Raw genomic sequence first — 24,489 nt, 5'->3', positions numbered from 1 at the left:
GCCTTACTTTGAAATTCGGTGGACCCCTGCCCCCCCCTCACCGTATGCGGCCTCACGACCCTTAAGGTCGATCCACCTTCACTTTTTGCAAACCTCACCCCGGACTGTAAGCCCATCGCCACTATGAGCAGACGGACCAGTGCCCATGACAGGACCTTCATCAGGTCAGAGGTCCAACGGCTTCTGCGGGAGGGGATCATTGAGGCCAGCAACAGCCCCTGGAGAGCTCAAGTGGTGGTAGTGAAGACTGGGGAGAAGCACAGGATGGTCATTGACTACAGTCAGACCATCAACCAGTACACGCAGCTCGACGCGTACCCCCTTCCACGCATATCTGACATGGTCAATCAGATTGCGCAGTATCGAGTCTTCTCCACAGTAGACTTGAAGTCTGCCTACCACCAGCTCTCCATCCGCCCGGGGGACCACCAATACACTGCGTTCAAAGCAGTGGGCCGCCTCTATCATTTCCTTAGAGTTCCCTTCGGTGTCACCAATGGGGTCTCGGTCTTCCAGCGAGAGATGGACCGAATGGTTGACCAGAATGGGCTGCGGGCCACCTTCCCGTACCTAGATAACATCACCATCTGCGGCCACGATCAGCAGGACCACGACGCAAACCTTCAAAAATTTCTTCATACCGCCAAACTCCTTAGCCTCACCTACAATAAGGAGAAATGCGTGTTCCACACAAACCGCCTAGCCATCCTTGGCTACGTAGTGAAAATGGAGTCCTAGGGCCCGACCCCGACTGCATGCGCCCCCTCCTGGAACTCCCTCTTCCCCACTGACCCAAGGCCCTGAAATGATGCCTGGGGTTTTTCTCATATTACGCCCAGTGGGTCCCGAATTATGCGGACAAGGCCCGCCCACTCATCAAGTCCACAGTTTTTCCCCTGACGGCTGAGGCCCGCCAGGCCTTCAACCACATGAAGGCGGACATCACCAAGGCCACGATGCACGCGGTCGACGAGACCCTCCTCTTTCAGGAGGAGAGCGATGCATCAGACGTAGCTCTGGCCGCGACCCTCAGCTAAGCGGGCAGACCCGTGGCTTTCTTTTCCCGCATCCTCCTTGCCTCCGAAATCCGGCACTCCTCTGTCGAAAAGGAGGCCCAAGCCATTGTGGAAGCTGTGCGACATTGGCGGCATTACCTGGCCAGCAGGAGATTCACTCTCCTCACTGACCAACGGTCGGTTGCCTTCATGTTTACCAATACGCAGCGGGGCAAGATCAAAAATGACAAGATCCTGAGGTGGAGGATCGAGCTCTCCACCTATAACTATGAGATCTTGTATCGCCCGGGAAAGCTCAATGAGCCCCCAGATGCCCTGTCACGCGGTTCATGTGCCAGCGCACAAGTGGACCGACACCGAGCTCTCCACAACGACCTCTGCCACCCGGGGGTCACCCGGTTCTTCCATTTTGTCAAGGCCCGCAACCTGCCCTACACCATTGAGGAGGTCAGGACTGTCACCAGAGACTGCCAGGTCTGCGCGGAGTGCAAGCCGCACTTCTACCGGCCAGATAGATCGCACCTGGTGAAGGCCTCCCGCCCCTTTGAGCGCCTCAGCATGGACTTCAAAGGGCCCCTCTCCTCCACCGACCGCAACGTGTACTTCCTCAACGTAATTGATGAGTGCTCCCTGTTCCCTTTCGCACTCCCATCCCCCGACATGACTTCTGCCACGGTCATCAAGGCCCTGCACAGCATCTTCACCCTGTTCGGTTTCCCAACCTACATCCATAGCGATGAGTGATGAGCTGCATCAGTTCCTGCTCAGCAAGGGTATCGCCTCGAGCAGGACGACCAGCTACAACCCCCGGGGAAATGGGCAGGTGGAGAGGGTGAACGGCACGGTCTGGAAGGTTGTCCTGCTGGCCCTTCGGTCTAGAAACCTCCCAGGCTCCCGCTGGCAGGCGGTCCTCCCTGATGCGCTCCACTCCATCCGGTCTCTCCTGTGCACCGCTACTAATGAGACCCCTCCCTAGGAAGTCTACCTCCGGGGTCTCGCTCCCAACATGGAGTTCCTGGATCCATCCTCCTTCGGAAGCATGTGCGGAGCCATAAATCGGATCCCTTGGTTGAAAAAGTCCACCTCCTCCACACAAACCCACAGTACGCCTACGTGGCACACCCCGAAGGGCGACAGGACACAATCTCCCTCCGGGACCTGGCACCCACTAGTTCTGCACCCACAATCCCTGACCTGATACCGCTCCCCTCCCCGGTTGCCTCGTTCACCCCTGTGCCACCCACCCTCCCACCAGCAAACCTCACTGCAACCCCCACCCCAGCAGGATCCGTCCCCTCACTGGATCCACTAATGGGTGATGAAGGAGAGGACAACACGCTCCCGGAGTTGCAGGTGACCACATCGGCGCCCACATCACCACGAGGACTGAGGCGATCGCAGCGGAGGGTCAGAGCCCCCGACAGACTCAATCTGTAATGTTTTCTTCATCCCCGCCAGACTTCTTTTTAAACAGGGGGTGAATGTGGTAAACACCACTGGTAACACATTGCATGTATTACGGTACTGCCACTGTATTACAATTACCACAGTAAATCCCAGCCTGCTGGCTCCTTTCAGCAGGCAACGTATAAAAGTGTCTGCTCTCCTGCGCTGCTCCCATTTTGGTTCCAGCTGCAGGAGGCACAACATCTTGTGCAATAAAGCCTTGATTGTTTCACCATTCTCGTCGGTTGGTAAATTGACGGTACATCACTTTTACTTTTATGTTTTGAGATACATCTACAACACATTCAACGCCAACCTATTTTTTTCTCCTTACAGGTGCAGATGAACTTCTGAATTTTGCATTTTCTTATGTTGCACATGAAACAACATCCCTGGTCTTGCTTTTATATATCACGGAGCATATGATTTCCTTGCAGAAGTAGCTTTAATCAGAATAGTTCTGTCGGAGAAGCACAAGTAGAAGCTGTGAGTGCAGTGCTACCAGAGACCTTTCATTTTTTTAAAAAAATGTTTTTATTAAGAATTTTTCAATAACAATATTTTCCACCTTACAGACAAACCCCCCCCCCCCCCCCCCCAACAAAGAAAAGAAAAAGAACTCGCGTGGCAAGACATGAACATGGCAAGTCAATAAGATACAAAACTTTGTACATTGGATTCTTCCCGTACATGTCAGTTTCCGGATCATTCATGTGTTTTATTGCTCAAATGCCCCCCAGAGAAACCCCCCTTCCACTCCCCTCCCTCCCCTCCCCCCCCCCCCCCGAATGATGTCCCCCCTCCCCCCCCCCCCTGGGTTGCTGCTGCTGTCCGACCTTCATCTAACGCTCCGCGAGATGGTCTAGGAACGGTTGCCACCACCTGTAGAACCCCTGCGCAGACCCTCTCAAGGCAAACTTTACCCTTTCCAACTTGATAAACCCTGCCATATCATTTATCCAGGCCTCCACGCTGGGGGGCTTCGCCTCCTTCCACATTAGCAAGATCCTTCGCCGGGCTACGAGGGACGCAAAGGCCAGAATGCCGGCCTCTTTCGCCTCCTGCACTCCCGGCTCGTCCACTACTCCAAATAGTGCTAGCTCCCAGCTTGGCTTGACCCGGACTTTCACCACCTTAGATACTGTTCCCGCCACTCCCCTCCAGAACCCCTCCAGTGCCGGGCATGACCAAAACATGTGGACATGGTTCGCCGGACTTCCTGCGCACCTCCCACATCTGTCCTCCACCCCAAAGAACCTGCTCAGCCTCGCCCCCATCATATGCGCTCTATGAACCACCTTAAATTGTATCAGGCTAAGCCTGGCACACGAGGAAGAGGAATTAACCCTACTTCGGGCGTCAGCCCATAGCCCCTCCTCAATCTCCACCCCCAACTCCTCCTCCCATTTACCCTTCAGCTCCTCTACCAAAGCCTCCCCCTCTTTCATCTCCTGGTATATCGCCGACACCTTGCCCTCCCCGACCCATACGCCCGAGATCACCCTATCTTGAATCCCCTGTGCCGGGAGTAGCGGAAATTCCCTCACCTGCCGCCTCACAAATGCCCTCACTTGCATGTACCTGAAAGCGCTTCCCGGGGGTAGCCCAAACTTCTCCTCCAGCGCCCCTAAGCTCGCAAACGTCCCGTCAATGAACAGGTCCCCCATTCTTCTAATCCCTTCCCGATGCCAGCTCTGAAATCCCCCGTACATCCTTCCTGGGACAAACCGATGGTTGTCTCTGATCGGGGACCCCACCGAGGCTCCCGTCGCACCCCTGTGCCGTCTCCCCCAGATCTTTAGCGTTGCCACCACCAACGGGCTCGTGGTATACCTTGTCGGCGAGAGCGGCAGCGGTGCCGTCACCAGTGCCCCCAAGCTCGTTCCTTTGCAGGACGCCATCTCCAACCTCTTCCACGCCGCCCCCTCTCCCTCCATCACCCACTTACGGATCATTGCCACGTTGGCTGCCCAATAATAACCACCCACATTCGGCAATGCCAACCCTCCTCTATCTCTGCTATGCTCCAAGAACCCCCTCCTTACCCGCGGGGTCTTGCTCGCCCACAAAAATCCCGTAATGCTCCTGCTTACCCTCTTAAAAAAGGCTTTAGTAATCACAATTGGGAGGCATTGGAATACAAAAAGAAATCTCGGGAGGACCACCATTTTAACCGACTGTACCCTACCCGCCAGCGAGAGTGGCAACATGTCCCACCTTTTAAAATCCTCCTCCATCTGTTCCACCAACCAACCGTGACAAATTAAGTTTGTGCAGTGCCCCCCAGCTCCTCGCTACCTGAATCCCCAAATATCGAAAGCTCCTTTCCGCCCTCCTCAACGGTAGGTCCTTTATCCCTCTTCCCTGGGCCCCCGGATGGATCACAAAGAGCTCACTCTTTCCCACATTGAGCTTATAGCCCGAAAAGTCTCCAAACTCCCGTAGGATCTGCATTACCTCAACCATCCCCTCCACTGGATCCGTCACATACAGCAACAGGTCGTCTGCGTACAGCGACACTCGATGTTCCTCTCCCCCTCGAACCACCCCCTTCCATTTCCCCGACTCCCTTAACGCCATGGCCAAAGGTTAAATTGCTAATGCGAACAGCAGAGGGGACAGGGGGCACCCCTGCCTCGTCCCTCGATACAGCCGGAAATACTCCGACCTCCGCCGGTTCGTGACCACACTCGCCACCGGGGCTTTATACAGGAGCTTAACCCAACTAATAAACCCTCCCCCGAACCCAAACCTCCTCAACACTTCCCAGAGATACTCCCACTCTACCCGATCAAAGGCCTTCTCCGCGTTCATGGCTGTCACGATGTCCGCTTCTCCCTCCACCGATGGCAACATTATCACATTTAGGAGCCTTCGCACATTAGTGTTTAACTGCCTATCCTTTACGAATCCCGTCTGGTCCTCGTGAATCACCCCCGGGACACAGTCCTCAATCCTCATGGCCAACATTTTTGCCAGCAACTTAGCATCTACATTAAGGAGCGAGATCGGTCTATACGACCCACATTGCAGTGGGTCCTTATCCCGCTTCAAGATCAAAGAGATCGTCGCCTCCGACATTGTCGGAGGCAGGGTCCCCCACTCCCTTGATTCATTGAAGGTCCTTACCAGCAACGGGGCTAACAGGTCTACATACTTCCTGTAGAACTCCACCGGGAGTTCCATCCGGCCCCGGGGCCATCCCTGCCTGCATGCTCACCAGTCCTTTAACCAGCTCCTCCACTCCAATTGGTGCCCCCAAACCAGCCACCTCCTGCACCTCCACCCTTGGGAACCTCAACTGATCCAAGAATCGCCGCATCCCCTCTTTTCCTATACAGTTCCTCGTAAAAGGCCTTAAAAATCTCATTCACGTTCCCTGCACTCCGCACCGTAGTTCCCCTGCCATCTTTGACTCCACCTATTTCCCTCGCTGCCATCCTCTTACGGAGCTGGTGTGCCAGCATCTGGCTCGCCTTCTCCCCATATTCATATATCGCCCCCTGTGCCTTCCCCCACTGCGCCTCTGCCTTCCCTGTGGTCAACAGGTCGAACTCCGTCTGGAGACTTTGTCTCTCCCTGAGTAGTCCCTCATCAGGAGCCTCTGCATAGCTCCTGTCCACCCTTAAAATCTCCCCCACTAACCTCTTCCTGCCCTCTCTCTTCACCCTGTGAGCCCTGATGATGAACTCTCCCCTGACCACCGCCTTCAGCGCCTCCCATACTACTCCCACCTGCACCTCCCCGTTGTCGTTAGCCTCCAGATACCTTTCAATACACCCCCGCACCCTCCTGCCCAGAGACCTTTCATTACCCAAGCATAAACAGACAGTGGGTCATTGTTGGAAGTTTTTTTAAAAAACTGGTTAAATGATATCGTTCTCTCGCTGATTATTACAAAAGAACACGTGTCTTAATTTGCAGGGGGGAGGGGAGGAAATTGCAAAAGCTGGAATCTGAAATAACAAGTTCACACTGCAAATCCACAAGAGCATTTGCAATTCTCGATCTGCAATATGGTGTTCAAGCAACATCCAATCCCAAGGAGCTAAAATGATACAAGCTTTGAAGGGTTAAAATGCAACTTGGTTCCCCACCCCTTCCTTTTTTCAGTGGCAATATAACGTTGTCATTTTCCGCCTCTGCGGAAGATGGGGGGAGTGGGAGGGTTTGTTACGTTTAACACTGACTGTGCGCGCTGCACCAATAAAAGTACAAACAGGAGGCAAAAAAAAAGTGAAATCTGGAATTAATTTCCGACAAAGTATGAAGAACTTTACGGCAACAAAGTGCACAGCAAGTGACGTGGATGTGGGGAGCGGGTCTGGTGAGCTGACACAATGAAACTTCACGAGAAGTTGGCTGTAGTCGCTGCCTGTCTGGCTGCTGCCCGCCTGCTTGTCTACCTCCTGCGGGCCAATTCGGCAGCGGAGCCCCCGCCACAGGGAGACCAGGGGGCGGCTTCGCAGGTCGCGCCCAGAGTCCGGGCTGGGCTGATCACTCGCCAGCCCACCGCTTTCCGCTTGCTGCGTCCGCCCGATTTAAACCCACCGCCACGTCCCTTGACAAAAAGGCGCAAAAATGCAGCGAGTGACAGGTAGGTAAGAGCTAGGGGAAGGGGTGTGTATGTATTGTATAACAAGCTCTGTGTGCGGGGCGGGGGGCACCAATAGCTCACATTGCTTCCTGGGGGCACCAGGCAGCTCACTTTGCTTCCCAGTCACTGGATCTAAGCGCAGCATCCGAGTTTCGAGCCAAAATGAAGCAATCTCACCCTGGATTTGTCCCTAAATGCTTCAAAATCTTGCCATCCCCATCTATTTGTACACACGTTGCGGCTCTTGACAATGGGATCAACTATTTCCTGAACCACATTATTGTTTTATAAGGAAACGTTATTTTTCTTGCTCATACTGTACTGTGTCGCTGCTTACAACACATTGATTTTATTCAGTGTCAGTGACGGCAGTGTTCGAGCGCAGTGCTGCATTCCTCCACTATCTCACTGTCTTGTGCTCTGACAGATGTTAATCCCCAAGTTTAAAAAAAATCAGTGATTATTTTGGCGGGGAACTCCGGATTTTAGTGAGCTAGTGGCAAGAATGTCTGTTTTTCCTATGGTTACAGTTAAAAGGATTATTACTTGTGTCTGGAATGTTCATGCATTGCAGAGACTTTGGGAGAAGGGGGTTGTCCGTTTAAATAGCAATGTTTGAGTGCAGGAAGTTTGAACTGAGACAATTATCAAACCTCTTTGTGAACATCTGTATTTTGATCTCCATTTCCTCTATCAAGAAGTGTTTTCCTTTTTTTGTATAACCTCCCACCCCCATAAATAGCAACTTGCATTATATAGCACACTTAACAGGGCAAAATGGCCCAAGGTACTTCTGTATATAAGTGATAGGTGAAGATAAATTTATCATGTTCTTATCTTCAAACCTTACCTCGTCACTTTTCCTGTTACATGCTAATGCCCACCCACATCTGCAATGAAAACTGCCATAAACATTGCCCTGTTTGTAATTACAACCTCTGGTCAGTGGTGGTGCTCTAACACTTTAGTTTTACATTTCTCAACTTCTGCTCAAACTGATTTGACTTCTGCTTTCCAAAAGTATGTAAGATTCAATATTTACATTTTCTCTTGTTTTTGACACTGCAGCAGACAGATGGGCAAATAAATGGCATACCAATGGAATTTTCTTTGTTCAGGAATTTTAACCTGTTATTATTGGTATACTGTTTGGATCGGTTTACTGCTGGTCATGGCTGTGCAGTATGTGGAATGGTGATTATACAGTGAACCCAACCACAGGTTGCCTGAGAGGCTGTTGCATGGCAGGATTCAGAGCTGCTGGTTCTGTCTGGCAGCCAATGGCAGCCTTCACAGGATAGTGGAGTATTGCTGTGTTTTTATTCATGTTTCTGAGTTTACGTCATTTCATTTAAAAACCTGTCCATTTTTGGTAGTTACATTGATGGAATTATTTTAAAGCCTTGCTTGCAATTAATTCAGCTAAGCTGAGGAGGGAAAATTTTAAAAACAAATTTTGGACTTCATGTTTCCAAGGATGCAGGATAATATTCCCACAGCTCTCTGATTAACCTGTGGCTCTGCCCGAGCCAAACCATGCAAGATTCATTAACACCCAATAACAACAAAACAGTTTAGAACAAGAACAAAGAATAAAGAAAAGTACAGCATAGGAACAGGCCCTTCGGCCCTCCAAGCCCTTGCCGACCATGCTGCCCGACTAAACTACAATCTTCTACACTTCCTGGGTCCATATCCCTCTATTCCCATCCTCTTCATGTATTTGTCAAGATGCCCCTTAAATGTCACTATCATCCCTGCTTCCACCACCTCCTCCGGTAGTGAGTTCCAGGCACCCACAACCCTCTGTGTAAAAAAAAAAACCTTGCCTCGTACATCTACTCTAAACCTTGCCCCTCGCACCTTAAACCTATGCCCCCTAGTATTGACCCCTCTACCGTGGGGAAAAGCCTCTGACTATCCACTCTGTCTATGCCCCTCATAATTTTGTAGACCTCTATCAGGTCGCCCCTCAACCTCCGTCGTTCCAGTGAGAACAAACCGAGTTTATTCAACCGCTCCTCATAGCTAAAGCCCTCCATACCAGGCAACATCCTGGTAAATCTCTTCTGCACCCTCTCTAAAGCTTCCACATCCTTCTGGTAATGTGTCGACCAGAATTGAACACTATACTCCAAGTGTGGCCTAACTAAGGTTCTATACAGCTGCAACATGAATTGCCAATTGTTATACTCAATGCCCCGGCCAATGAAGGCAAGCATGCCGTATGCCATCTTGACTACCTTCTCCACCTGTGTTGCCCCTTTCAGTGACCTGTGGACCTGTACACCTAGATCTCTCTGACTTTCAATACTCTTGAGGGTTCTACCATTCACTGTATATTCCCTACCTGCATTAGACCTTCCAAAATGCATTACCTCACATTTGTCCGGATTAAACTCCATCTGCCATCTCTCCGCCCAAGTCTCCAAACAATCTAAATCCTGCTGTATCCTCTGACAGTCCTCATGGCTATCCGCAATTCCACCAACCTTTGTGTCGTCTGCAAACTTACTAATCAGACCAGTTACATTTTCCTCCAAATCATTTATATATACTTCAAACAGCAAAGGTCCCAGCACTGATCCCTGCGGAACACCACTAGTCACAGCCCTCCAATTAGAAAAGCATCCTTCCATTGCTACTCTCTGCCTTCCATGACCTAGCCAGTTTTGTATCCACCTTGCCAGCTCACCCCTGATCCCGTGTGACTTTGCCTTTTGTACAAGTTTACCATGAGGGACCGTGTCAAAGGCCTTACTGAAGTCCATATAGACAACATCCACTGCCCTACCTGCATCAATCTTCTTTGTGACCTCCTCGAAAAACTCTATCAAGTTAGTGAGACATGACCTCCGCTTCACAAAGCCATGCTGTCTCTCACTAATACGTCCATTTGCTTCCAAATGGGAGTAGATCCTGTTCCGAACAATTCTCTCCAGTAATTTCCCTACCACTGACGTAAGGCTCACTGGCCTGTATCATAGAATTTACAGTGCAGAAGGAGGCCATTCGGCCCATCGAGTCTGCACCGGCTCTTGGAAAGAGCACCCTACCCAAGTCCACATCTCCACCCTATCCCCATAACCCAGTAACCCCACCCAGCACTAAGGGCAATTTTGGACACTAAGGGCAACTTAGCTTGGCCAATCCACCTAACCTGCACATCTTTGGGCTGTGGGAGGAAACCGGAGCACCCGGAGGAAACCCACGTACACACAGGGAGAACGTGCAGACTCCGCACAGACAGTGACCCAGCGGGGAATCGAACCTGGGACCCTGGAGCTGTGAAGCAATTGTGCTAACCACCATGCCACCGTGCTGCCCAAAAGTTCCCTGGATTATCCTTGCTACCCTTCTTAAACAGAGCAACAACATTGGCTATTCTCCAGTCCTCCGGGACATCACCTGAAAACAGTGAGGATCCAAAGATTTCTGTCAAGACCTCAGCAATTTCCTCTCTCACCTCCTTCAGTATTCTGGGGTAGATCCCATCAGGCCCTGGGGACTTATCTACCTTAATATTTTTCAAGACGCCCAACACCTCGTCTCTTTGGATCTCAATGTGACCCAGGCGATCTACACGCCCTTCTCCAGATTCAACATCTACCAATTCCTTCTCTTTGGTGAATACTGATGCAAAGTATTCATTTCGTACCTTGCCCATTTCCTCTGGCTCCACACATAGATTCCCTTGCCTATCCTTCAGTGGGCCAACCCTTTCCCTGGCTACCCTCTTGCTTTTTATGTACGTGTAAAAAGCCTTGGGATTTTCCTTAACCCTGTTTGCCAATGACTTTTCGTGACCCCTTCTAGCCCTCCTGACTCCTTGCTTAAGTTCCTTCCTACTTTCCTTATATTCCACACAGGCTTCGTCTGTTCCCAGCCTTTTAGCCCTGACAAATGCCTCCTTTTTCTTTTTGACGAGGCCTACAATATCTCTCGTTATCCAAGGTTCCCGAAAATTGCCGTATTTATCCTTCTTCCTCACAGGAACATGCCGGTCCTGAATTCCTTTCAACTGACACTTGAAAGCCTCCCACATGTCAGATGTTGATTTACCCTCAAACATCCGCCCACAATCTAGGTTCTTCAGTTTCCGCCTAATATTGTTATAATTAGCCTTCCCCCAATTTAGCACATTCACCCTAGGACCACTCTTATCCTTGTCCACCAGCACTTTAAAACTTACTGAATTGTGGTCACTGTTCCCGAAATGGTCCCCTACTAAAACTTCTACCACCTGGCCGGGCTCATTCCCCAATACTAGGTCCCGTACAACCACTTCCCTAGTTGGACTGTCTACATATTGTTTTAAGAAGCATTCCTGGATGCTCCTTACAAACTCTGCCCCGTCTAAGCCCCTGGCACTAAGTGAGTCCCAGTCAATATTGGGGAAGTTGAATTCTCCCATCACCACAATCCTGTTGTTTTTACTCTTTTCCAAAATCTGTCCAGCACGGTAGCCTTGTGGATAGCACAATTGCTTCACAGCTCCAGGGTCCCAGGTTCGATTCCAGCTTGGGTCACTGTCTGTGCGGAGTCTGCACATCCTCCCCGTGTGTGCGTGGGTTTCCTCTGGGTGCTCCGGTTTCCTCCCACAGTCCAAAGATGTGCGGGTTAGGTGGATTGGCCATGATAAATTGCCCTTAGTGTCCAAAATTGCCCTTAGTGTTGGGTGGGGTTACTGGATTATGGGGTTATGGGGATAGGGTGGCGGTGTTGACCTTGGGTAGGGTGCTCTTTCCAAGAGCCGGTGCAGACCCGATGGGCCGAATGGCCTCCTTCTGCACTGTAAATTCGATGATAATCCATCTGCTCCTCTATCTCCCGCTGGCTGTTGGGAGGCCTGTAGTAAACCCCCAACATTGTGACTGCACCCTTCTTATTCCTGATCTCTCCCCATATAGCCTCACTGCCCTCTGAGGTGTTGTCCAGCTGTGATATTCTCCCTAACCAGTAGCGCAACTCTGCCACCCCTTTTACATCCCCCTCTATCCCACCTGAAACATCTAAATCCTGGAACGTTTAGCTGCCAATCCTGCCCTTCCCTCAACCAGCTCTCTGTAATGGCAACAACGTCATAGTTCCAAGTACTAATCCAAGCTCTAAATTCATCTGCCTTACCCGCAATACTTCTTGCATTAAAACATATGCACTTCATGCCACCAGACCCCCTGTGTTCAGCAACTTCACCCTGTCTGCTCTGCCTCAGAGCCATACTATCCCTATTCCCTAGTTCTCCCTCAATGCTCTCACCTTCTGACCTATTGCTCCCGTGCCCACCCCCCTGCCATACTAGTTTAAACCCTCCCATGTGACACTAGCAAACCTCGTGGCCAGGATATTTATGCCTCTCCAGTTTAGATACAACCCATCCTTCTTATATAGGTCACACCTGCCCTGGAAGAGCTCCCAGTGGTCCAGATAACGGAAACCTTCCCCTCCCTCCTACACCAGCTGTTTAGCCACATGTTTAGCTGCTCTATCTTCCTATTTCTAGCCTCACTGGCACGTGGCACAGGGAGTAATCCCGAGATTACAATCCTCGAGGTCCTGTCTTTTAACTTTCTGCCTAGCTCCCTGAACTCCTGCTGCAGGACCTCATGCCCCTTCCTGCCTATGTCATTAGTACCAATATGTACACCAAACTCTGCCTGTTTGCCCTCCCCCTTCAGGATGCCCTCTACCCGTTCGGATACATCCTGGACCCTGGCACCAGTGTTTAAATTGCTCCCAGCTAGCCAACCTTCCTTTCACCCGGCCACCTTTCCAGGATCCACTTGGTTGCTAAATGCTGCCAGTTTTCTTGTCTTCTCGCTTTCTATGTCCATTGACTCCTTCCCTGTGCGAGCAAGTTACCTCCTGGTATAAATCGTAAGTTTGCTTTTTACTAGTTTTAACCTATCCCAGCAATTTGTTTTTATTAATTTTGCAGATTTACCTTTTTCAGACTATTTACTACCTGCTATGTCAGTATAAGGTCACCCCACTCAAGACTTAAAAGGGCATCTATCTTGTTTTTCCTCTTAAGTCAGACTTTTGTTCCTCGGTGTTAGCCTCATGGCTCTTCATGCCACACAAAAGGTTGCTGCATAAGATAAAGATGCATGGCGTTAAAGGTAAAGTAGTAGCATGGATAGAGGATTGGTTAATTACTGGAAGGAAAGAGTGGGGATTAATGGGTGTTTCTCTGGTTGGCAATCAGTAGCTAGTGGTGTCCCTCCGTGATCAGTGTTGGGCCCACAATTGTTCACGATTTACAGAGATGATTTGGAGTTGGGGACCAAGTGCAATGTGCCCAAGTTTGCAGATGACACTAAGATGAATTGTAAAGCAAAAAGTGCAGAGGATACTGGAAGTCTGCAGAGGGATTTGGATAGGTTAAATGAATGGGCTAGGGTATGGCAGATGGAATACAATCTTGACAAATGTGAGGTTATCCATTTTCGTAGGAATAACAGCAAAAGGGATTATTATTTGAATGATAAAATATTAAAACTTGCTGCTGTGCAGAGGGACCTGGGTGTGCCAGTGCATGAGTCGCAAAAAATTGGTTTACAGGTGCAACAGGTGATTAAGAAGGTGAATGGAGTTTTGTCCTTCATTGCCAGAGGGATGGAGTTTAAGACTAGGGAGATTATGCTGCAACTGTATAAGGTGTTAGTGAGGCCACACCTGGAGTATTGTGTTCAGTTTTGGTCTCCTTACCTTAGAAAGGACGTACTGCGCTGGAGGGTGTGCAGAGGAGATTCACTAGGTTAATCCCAGAGCTGAAGGGGTTGGATTACGAGGAGAGGTTGAGTAGACTGGGACTGTACACATTGGAATTTAGAAGCATGCGGGGGATCTTATAGAAACATATAAGATTATGAAGGGAATAGATAGGATAGATGCGGACAGGTTGTTTCTACTGGCGGGTGAAAGCAGAACTAGGGGGCATAGCCTCAAAATAAGGGGAAGTAGATTTAGGACTGAGTTTAGGAGGAACTTCTTCACCCAAAGGGTTGTGAATCTATGGAATTCCTTGCCCAGTGAAGCAGTAGAGGCTCCTTCATTAAATGTTTTTAAGATAAAGATAGATAGTTTTTTGAAGATTAAAGGGATTAAGGGTTATGGTATTCGGGCCGGAAAGTGGAGCTGAGTCCACAAAAGATCAGCCATGATCTCAATGAATGGCGGAGCAGGCTTGAAGGGCTAGATGGCCTACTCCTGCTCCTAGTTCTTATGTTCTTATGTTCTGCATGAGGCCACCAATGATTGAACTCCTCCCTGTGTCTCAGGAACTAAAATAGTCACAGTGTTCAAGCTGTTATCTTAACAGAGTGCTGGGAACTTTGAGAGAAGATCTTGCGTGTACACTGCCTTTCACAACCATCCGATGGCCCAAAAGCACTTCCTAGACAATGAAGTACTCTTGAAGTGTAGTCACCATTGTGCCACAGGAAACACAGCAGTCAGTTTGTGGACAGCAATCTCCCACAAGCAGCAGTCTGATAATGACCAGATAATCTATTTCTGTGATTTTGATTGAGGGATAAACGTTGTCAAGAACACTAGGAATATTGCCCTGCCCTTTGAAATGGTGTTATGCGATCTTGTATATGCATCTGTTTAACATCTCACCCTAAAGGCAGTATCTGCAACAGATCAATTGCACTGTTGAACTCCATAATGACTGAAGCCACCAGCCCAAGTAAGATGGACATATTACGAAGCAGTGAGGAAATCCCATCTCATATACGCAGATCCACAGCTCAGAATATGGACAGGAAGTTTTGCACCTAGTCATGCTGTTGCAACAGCTACTTTGTTGCGCAGGAAAATCAAGCATTCCAGTTTTGCTATGCTTTCTATATCCCTGATGCTTGCTTTGAGTATCAAGCTTATTGGGCCTTGTAATTACTAAATTTTGACATAATTGCATTCATTACAAATCGTGTTCTCTTTATCTCTGTTTATTGGGCCAAAACAACTTTACATTTTGACAAAGTGAATAATGTGCCATTGGATTCATAATTACACAGAAGCAATTCATCAGCAGGACCGTGCTTGATGTAAAAAGCACTTTAAATGCTCCAAGAGTGTTATGTCCACAATATTACTGCTTATTTCAAAATGTTTTAACTGAATCTTTGCTAAACATTTAATGAATGCTTCACCTCAGCAGTGTGAAGCTGGCAGGTGGAGAGGGAACTGCTGAATGTTTGAGGACTACTGCTCAGATACAATACTATTTTGCTTTGAAGTGGAAGCCAAATCCAATGAAAAACAAAGATAATAATTTCTCAGTAAGCAAGCAATGGTGCATATAATCAATTTTGGCATTCTGACAGAACGTGCGCAGGAGACTTGCAGCTATTATAATGTGCGTATTTTTTGACAGCTGGCTTGCATGGTGTCAGCTCTGGCTCATTGGTAGCAATCTTGCCTTTAGTTAAGACGTTTAGGTTCAAGCTCATCTCCAGAAACTAGATCTTGTAATCTAGGATAATCAATGTAATCAGTGTGGTGCTGAGTAAATCTTGCAGTGTCAGAGGTACTATCTTTTGCATATTATGTCAGATCAAGGCCCTGTCTGCCTTTTTGTGTGTCCATAAAATAATCCCATGGCACTTTAGAAAAAATATTTCTGCCATCCTTCTCAAGATTTAACTGTCTACAGGTTTGGAACTTTAAAACACTAGTAATCTTTTATTATGTACAGTATTATAATTAAACAGACTGAAAATGTAACTAACTATCTACTACCTCTTTCTAAACCCCCCCTTCCTAACACACACAAATAGACAAACAACACAGAGGGGAAAAGGTGGTGCAAAGGGAAAGGACATATTCATAAAAATAAAAGAATAAGGATCTTCGATGCACTGGGATGGCTTCCAGTCAATGTCTTTCTGAGGTTCATGCTTTTGTTTTGGTACTTCTTCCTAGGCTTGAGATGGTTTTAGAACATAGAACATACAGTGCCGAAGGAGGCCATTCGGCCCATCGTGTCTGCACCGACCCACTTAAGCCCTCACTTCCACCCCATCTGCCTAACCCAATAACCCCTCCTAACCCTTTTGGACACTAAGAACAATTTATCATGGCCAATCCACCTAACCTACACATCTTTGGACTGTGGGAGGAAACCGGAGCGCCTGGAGGAAACCCACGCAGACACGGGGAGAACGTGCAGACTCCGCACAGACAGTGACCCAGCCGGGAATCAAACCTGGGACCCTGACGCTGTGAAGCCACAGTGCTAACCACTATGTTACCATGCTGCCCATGTTCCTCTGGCAAGGTTGTCTACTTTCTCTGCAGACTCAGCATCATTTCGGGTTTACAGCAAAGGATGTACCAGGCACTCATTGTTTCCAGAACAATGGAGCAGTTCTTTCACTTCAGTAAGCAGGAGAGCGAAAGCTTGGGCGGGATTCTCCCAACGGGAGTCTGAGTGCCGACGCCGGAGAAAAAACCGGAGTGTTTTACTCCGGCTTCGGCACCCGTTCCCAGACCCCTATTCTGGGGCCTCTGTGGGGCTGGCAGGGGCGTGGCATGATTTGCAGGGGCGGGGCCTTGGCGGGGCGTCGGAGACCCGGCGCCGCGTAATTGACACGGTGCCTTGGGACCTGCGCATGCGCAGTTGGGCAGGTGCCAACTAGCGCATGCGCAGTGGCCGTCCACCCCAGGCCGCCCCGCACAACAATGGCGCAGGGCTATAACATTGCCGGCGGAGGAAAGGAGGCCTGCCGACAGAGAGGCCAGCCCGCCGATCTGCCCCGATCGCGGGCCAGACCCCTTTGGAGGACCCCGGTGAAGGAACCCCCTCACCCCCCCCCCCCCCCCAACAGGCCACCCCCCCGAGCATTCCCACAGAGTTCCCGCCGGCAGCGACCAGGGGTGAACGGCGCCGGCGGGGCTCTGTCGTGTCGGGAGTGGCCACTCAGCCCATCTGGGCCGGAGAATCGGTGGCCCCGCCGATTCCAGTGGCCCGCGGCCAGTGCCGCGCCAAACGCGCCGGCGCAAATGGCGCCGATTCTCCGCACCTCGGAGCATCGCGTGCCGGCGTCGGGGCATCGTGGCGCGGTTGCTTCGATTCTCCGGCGCGGGGCTCAGAGAATCCCCCCCCTTTTCTTTCAGCTTCAAGGTCTAAACACTTCTGCTCCATAAAGCATCACACAGGAACCAATCACTGAAATCAGGCAGAACAGTGTCCCTGGCCAATCCACTGCTTGCCAGATAACCAGTTGAACCAACTCCCCAAAGCTGGTTCTTAAGATCCACTTGGTGCTGGAGTCTGTCTTCTCCTTTCCAAAACACAAAACCTGGGAACACAGTGTCCTGGCAAGCAGGCTGTTTCAACTTTGAGCCTTCTGTTTAAAGGCACATCCTGATTATTAGTCAACGTACCAAAATAATAAAAGAAAAGAAATGGGAACAAAGGAAATAAACAGGAAGAACTCTTACACTGGTCATTTATCTCATTCTTGTTTGGGTGACCTTGCTTTGTTCAAATTAGCTGGTGCGTTTCTTATATTGCCACATTGGCTGAACTTCAAAAGTGCTGCACTGGCCGTGCAGCTCTTTGGGCCACCCTCAGATTGTGAATGGAACTAAAAGCAGCAAGTTATTTCAAAGCAAATAGCTTGGCTTTGTGTACAACATGCATTTTCGACATTTGAGTTTTTTGGCAGGATCCACACTTTACAATCCAAGCAGACTCTCAGAATAACTGAAAATTTCCAGTGAAGGAGACACACAGGTTGATGGCACACACAGGCAGGTGGATTGGATTGGATTGGATTTGTTTATTGTCACGTGTACCGAGGTACAGTGAAAAGTATTTTTCTGCGAGCAGCTCGACAGATCATTAAGTACATGGGAAGAAAAGGGAATGAAACAAAATACATAATAGGGCAACACAAGGTATACAGTGTAACTACATAAGCACCGGCATCGGATGAAGCATACAGGGTGTAATTTTAATGAGGTCAGTCCATAAGAGGGTCATTTAGGAGTCTGGTAACAGCGGGGAAGAAGCTGTTTTTGAGTCTGTTCGTACGTGTTCTCAGACTTCTGTATCTCCTGCCCGATGGAAGAAGTTGAAAGAGTGAGTAAGCCGGGTGGGAGGGGTCTTTGGTTATGCTGCCCGCTTCCCCCAGGTAGCGGGAGGTGTAGATGGAGTCAATGGATGGGAGGCAGGTTCGTGTGATGGACTGGGCGGTGTTCACAACTCTCTGAAGTTTCTTGCTGTCCTGGGCCGAGCAGTTGCCATACCAGGCTGTGATGCAGCCAGATAGGATGCTTTCTATGGTGCATCTGTAAAAGTTGGTCAGGATTAATGTGGGCATGCCAAATTTCCTTATTTTCCTGAGGAAAATAGGCGCTGTTGTGCTTTCTTGGTGGTAGCGTCGACGTGGGTGGACCAGGACAGATTTTTGGAGATGTGCACCCTAGGAATTTGAAACCGCTAACCATCTCCACCTCGGCCCCGTTGATGCTGACAGGGGTGTGTACAGTACTTTACTTTCTGAAGTCAATGACCAGCTCTTTAGTTTTGCTGGCATTGAGGGAGAGATTGTTGTCGCTGCACCACCCCACTAGGTTCTCTATCTCCCTCCTGTATTCTGACTTGTCGTTATTCGAGATCCGGCCCACTATAGTCGTATTGTCAGCAAACTTGTAGATGGAGTTGGAACCAAATTTTGCCACGCAGTCATGTGTGTGTACAGGGAGTAGAGTAGGGGGCTAAGTACGCAGCCTTGCAGGGCCCCGGAATTGAGGACTATTGTGGAGGGGGTGCTGTTGTTCACTGATTGTGGTCTGTTGGTCAGAAAATCGAGGATCCAGTTGCAGAGTGGGGAGCCAACTCCTAGGTTTTGGAGCTTTGATATGAGCTTGGCTGGGATTATGGTGTTGAAGGCGGAGCTGTAGTCAATAAATAGGAGTCTGATGTAAGAGTCCTTGTCAAGATGCTCTAGGGATGAGTGTAGGGCCAGGGAAATGGCGTCTGCTGTGGACCGGTTGCGACGGTATGCGAATTGCAGTGGATCAAGGTGTTCTGGGAGTATGGAGGTGATGCGGTTCATGATCAACCTCTCGAAGCACTTCATTACGACTGAAGTGAGGGCCACCGGACGGTAGTCATTGAGGCACGTTGCCTGGTTCTCCTTTGGCACCGGTATGATGGTGGTCTTCTTGAAGCAGGTGGGGACCTCGGAGTGGAGTAGGGACAGGTTAAAGTTGTCCGCGAACACCTCTGCCAGCTGGTCCGCGCAGGCTCTGAGTGCACGACCAGGGATCCCATCCGGGCCCGTTGCCTTCCGAGGGTCCACTTTCAAGAAGGCCGATCTGGCTTCGGAAGCTGTGATGGTGGGTATGGGTGATTTATGGGCTGCTGGGGCACTCGACAGCGGATTGTTGGTTACCTGCTCGAACCGAGGTTGGACCTTCTCGGTGATTCCACCAGGGAGAACCAGTTAAAGGCTGACAGATAGGGGAACCAGCCAAAAGAAGGTAGCAGGAGGGTCATAACAAGGTCATCGTATCTTAAGTTGAGGCGGCATTTATAATGGCACTTGCATCATCCAGAGAGGTGCACAGGCTAGAAAGGAAGGGTTCTGTTCCAATGGGGAGTGGCTTCAGCACACGGAAAGGTCACTCTATGATTCAGCAATGCTTTTGCGTAGGTGGTCCCTCAGGCAATAAGACAGCGGAGATGCCCTGTTTCCAGAAGGTGGGCAGAGGAGACCATTAAGCCTAATGAAGGAGACATAGCTGGGGGCATGAGATATAATATGCTACTTCCTTTTCGACAGTCCCTCCAGATAGTGGATACTTGCTTCCACTCTGGTTCAATAGGTTCTGAGATGGTTGATTCTTGTAAGGTTGTTTGGTTAACACACATTGATATACGTATTTCCAAGATATGCCCCTAACTAGCGACTACCTTCATGCCGACTTCTCTTAGACTCTATCTACACACAGTCTACCATCATGTGACTTTCTACATCGCAATGTGGGTGATACTGTTCGCCAGTCCCCCATTAACCCTTGCTATGCGGGACACCCTTATATTACACTGAAATGTCCAATGCACAATCTGCGTACTCTGCCACCTGTGGAGCAGATCGTGCTTGAAGGATTGGGTAGAGTCATTAATCGGGTAGTTGAGTTACTGAAGGTTTGTGTGCTCTCTCCGATGCATTGACTTTTCCTGTGTAGTCCCAACAAAGTGTCTCAACATGTTGGTGCCTTCCTGAACAAACTTTCTCCATTTTGGTCAGTGAGAAGCCAGGGTTTCCCATGAGTCAGCTGTTTGACCTCTTCAGGATGTTTGAAGACCACCTCTAAAGTGTTTCCATTTTCCTTCTGGAAATCTCCTGCTGCTGTTGAGTAGCACAATTGCTTTGGAAATCTGCGGTCAGGCATATGAACGACATGTCCCAGCCAGCAGACCTGGTTTTGAGTGATGAGTGCTATAACAGGCACCAATCTGGATACAATGCAGGAAGGGATTTAAAGATATTTGGACATTAAGGGCAATTTATCATTGGCCAATTCACCTAACCCGCACATCTTTGGACTGTGGGAGGAAACCGGAGCACCCGGAGGAAACCCACGCAGACACGGGGAGGACGTGCAGACTCCGCACCGACAATGACCCAAGCCGGAATCGAACCTGGGACCATGGAGCTGTGAAGCAATTGCGCTATCCACAATGCTACCGTGCTGCCCTTAAGAACAAATAAATCTACACTATATCATTTTACCGTCATCCATGTACCTATCCAATAGCTGCTTGAAGGTCCCTAATGTTTCCGACTCAACTACTTCCACAGGCAGTGCATTCCATGCCCCCACTACTCTCTGGGTAAAGAACCTACCTCTGATATCCCTCCTATATCTTCCACCTTTCACCTTAAATTTATGTCCCCTTGTAATGGTGTGTTCCACCCGGGGAAAAAGTCTCTGACTGTCTACTCTATCTATTCCCCTGATCATCTTATAAACCTCTATCAAGTCGCCCCTCATCCTTCTCCGCTCTAATGAGAAAAGGCCTAGCACCCTCAACCTTTCCTCGTAAGACCTACTCTCCATTCCAGGCAACATCCTGGTAAATCTTCTTTGCACCTTTTCCAGAGCTTCCACATCCTTCCTAAAATGAGGCGACCAGAACTGTACACAGTACTCCAAATGTGGCCTTACCAAAGTTTTGTACAGCTGCATCATCACCTCACGGCTCTTAAATTCAATCCCTCTGTTAATGAACGCGAGCACACCATAGGCCTTCTTCACAGCTCTATCCACTTGAGTGGCAACTTTCAAAGATGTATGAACATAGACCCCAAGATCTCTCTGCTCCTCCACATTGCCAAGAACTCTACCGTTAACCCTATATTCCGCATTCATATTTGTCCTTCCAAAATGGACAACCTCACATTTTTCAGAGTTAAGCTCCAACTGCCACTTCTCAGCCCAGCTCTGCATCCTATCTATGTCTCTTTGCAGCCGACAACAGCACTCCTTACTATCCACAACTCCACCAATCTTCGTATCGTCTGCAAATTTACTGACCCACCCTTCAACTCCCTCATCCAAGTCATTAATGAAAATCACAAACAGCAGAGGACCCAGAACTGATCCCTGCGGTACGCCACTGGTAACTGGGATCCAGGCTGAATATTTGCCATCCACCACCACTCTCTGACTTCAGTTCGTGATCCAACTGGCCAAATTTCCCACTATCCCATGCCCCCTTACTTTCTGCAGAAGCCTACCATGGGGAACTTTATCAAATGCCTTACTAAAATCCATGTACACTACATCCACTGCTTTACCTTTATCCACATGCTTGGTCACCTCCTCAAAGAATTCAATAAGATTTGTAAGGCAAGACCTACCCCTCACAAATCCGTGCTGACTATCCCTAATCAAGCAGTGTCTTTCCAGATGCTCAGAAATCCTATCCTTCAGTACCCTTTCCATTACTTTGCCTACCACCGAAGTAAGACTAACTGGCCTGTAATTCCCAGGGTTATCCCTAGTCCCTTTTATGAACAGGGGCACGACATTCGCCACTCTCCAATCCCCTGGTACCACCCCTGTTGACAGTGAGGACGAAAAGATCATTGCCAACGGCTCTGCAATTTCATCTCTTGCTTCCCATAGAATCCTTGGATATATCCCGTCAGGCCCGGGGGACTTGTCTATCCTCAAGTTTTTCAAAATACCCAACACATCTTCCTTCCTGACAAGTATTTCCTCGAGCTTACCAATCTGTTTCACACTGTCCTCTCCAACAATATCGCCCCTCTCATTTGTAAATACAGAAGAAAAATACTCGTTCAAGACCTCTTCTATCTCTTCAGACTCAATACACAATCGCCCGCTACTGTCCTTGATCGGACCTACCCTCGCTCTAGTCATTCTCATATTTCTCACATATGTGTAAAAGGCCTTGGGGTTTTCCTTGATCCTACCCGCCAAAGATTGTTCATGCCCTCTCTTAGCTCTCCTAATCCCTTTCTTCAGTTCCCTCCTGGCTATCTTGTATCCCTCCAATGCCCTGTCTGAACCTTGTTTCCTCAGCCTTACATAAGTCTCCTTTTTCCTCTTAACAAGACATTCAACCTCTCTTGTCAACCATGGTTCCCTCACTCGACCACCTCTTCCCTGCCTGACAGGGACATACATATCAAGGACACGTAGCACCTGTTCCTTGAACAAGTTCCACATTTCACTTGTGTCCTTCCCTGCCAGCCTATGTTCCCAACTTATGCACTTCAATTCTTGTCTGACAACATCGTATTTACCCTTCCCCCAATTGTAAACCTTGCCCTGTTGCACGTACCTATCCCTCTCCATTACTAAAGTGAAAGTCACAGAATTGTGATCACTATCTCCAAAATGCTCCCCCACTAACAAATCTATCAATTGCCCTGGTTCATTACCCAGTACTAAATCCAATATTGCCCCTCCTCTGGCCGGACAATCTACATACTGTGTTAGAAAAGCTTCCTGGACACACTGCACAAACACCACCCCATCCAAACTATTTGATCTAAAGAGTTTCCACTCAATATTTGGGAAGTTAAAGTCGCCCATGACTACTACCCTATGACTTCTGCACCTTTCCAAAATCTGTTTCCCAATCTGTTCCTCCACATCTCTGCTACTATTGGGGGGCCTATAGAAAACTCCTAACAAGGTGACTGCTCCTTTCCTATTTCTGACTTCAACCCATACTACCTCAATAGGGTGATACTCCTCAAACTGCCTTTCTGCAGCTGTTATACTATCTCTAATTAATAATGCCACCCCCCCACCTCTTTTACCACCCTCCCTAATCTTATTGAAACATGTATAACCAGGGACCTCCAACAACCATTTCTGCCCCTCTTCTATCCAAGTTTCCGTGATGGCCACCACATCGTAGTCCCAAGTACCGATCCATGCCTTAAGTTCACCCACCTTATTCCTGATGCTTCTTGCGTTGAAGTGTACACACTTCAACCCATCTCCGTGCCTGCAAGTACTCTCCTTTGTCAGTGTTCCCTTCCCCACTGCCTCATTACATGCTTTGGCGTCCTGAATATCGGACTTTGCTCTTGAGTCGCCAGGTATCTTTATGATACCGCCATGTGGTTCAAGTCCGTAATGATCAATAATCCAATACACCGATTAGTAAAGTTTAAATCAAAGCACATTTATTATACACAGTAATCGCTACTCATGCATAAATTCTACGTCTAAGCTACTTCTACAACTAACAGGCCTATACTTAACTTGGAACTGGCCCACTAGGTCAGGGAAACAAATGGCCTTTCGTTCGGGTTCTGAGCCTGCGGGATTCGAAGTTGGTACAGATTGGTAGCTAGGAGTGCCTAGCTCGTAGCGAGCGTTGAATTAAACTTACGAGTTCGATGATCACTGGAGTCACTGCACCGGTCACGGTCAATGTTGGTTTGTTGTTGCTGGGTGACCCGGGCAGGAAGAAGAGCTGAAGAGAAGCTGCTGAAGAGTGAAGAGAAGAGAGCGATTTGAACTTGGGGCTCAGTTCTTATAGTCCCCAGGGGCTTCCTGCCTTTCGGGGCGGACCCTGTACCTGGTCCCAAGTGATTGGACCTTGTCCCAATCGCTTGGTTCGCTTTTCTCCAATGCTGGAGCAGTTCCCTGATCGATGGGCGGTCTTGAGGTGCTCGTTCACCTCCTTTTGTGTAGGCTTCTGCTGGCGCCGAAAAGTCTGGTTTTGCTTTGTGTGTCTAAATGTTGCTTATTGTTCCCGGGATTGCTCGTTAGTATGCAGATGGCTGTTGTTTTGTTATGCTGATGGTTGCTGGTATCGATAGTGTCTGGCCTTTCCAGAGGTAAATACACAGCCAACCTGCAGCTGCTGGTTTTTGTCTTGTTGGCTGACTTTCCCATCAGCCTTTGCCGTTC

The 24,489-nt window shown here is 49.1% G+C and overlaps 1 protein-coding gene across 2 annotated transcripts in view; it reads left to right on the top strand.

Moving 5' to 3' along the window:
• The first annotated feature begins 6,626 nt into the window (after positions 1 to 6,626).
• Positions 6,627 to 24,489, top strand: part of gxylt2 (glucoside xylosyltransferase 2) — an 86,158-nt gene continuing 68,295 nt past the window's right edge. Inside the window, exon 1 of one of the 2 annotated variants that reach the window (XM_072472233.1) lies at positions 6,627 to 7,059. In XM_072472233.1, the coding sequence (XP_072328334.1) occupies positions 6,803 to 7,059 (257 nt within the window). In that variant the 5' untranslated portion in view covers positions 6,627 to 6,802. The remainder of the gene's footprint in view (positions 7,060 to 24,489) is intronic. The other variant, XM_072472232.1, reaches the window with a different exon arrangement.

This window comes from Scyliorhinus torazame, chromosome 13 (genome assembly GCF_047496885.1).
Source record: "Scyliorhinus torazame isolate Kashiwa2021f chromosome 13, sScyTor2.1, whole genome shotgun sequence".
NCBI classification, from domain to species: Eukaryota; Metazoa; Chordata; class Chondrichthyes; order Carcharhiniformes; family Scyliorhinidae; genus Scyliorhinus; species Scyliorhinus torazame.
Note: the sequence above shows the minus strand (reverse complement) of the source record. Positions and strands in the feature narration are given on the sequence as shown.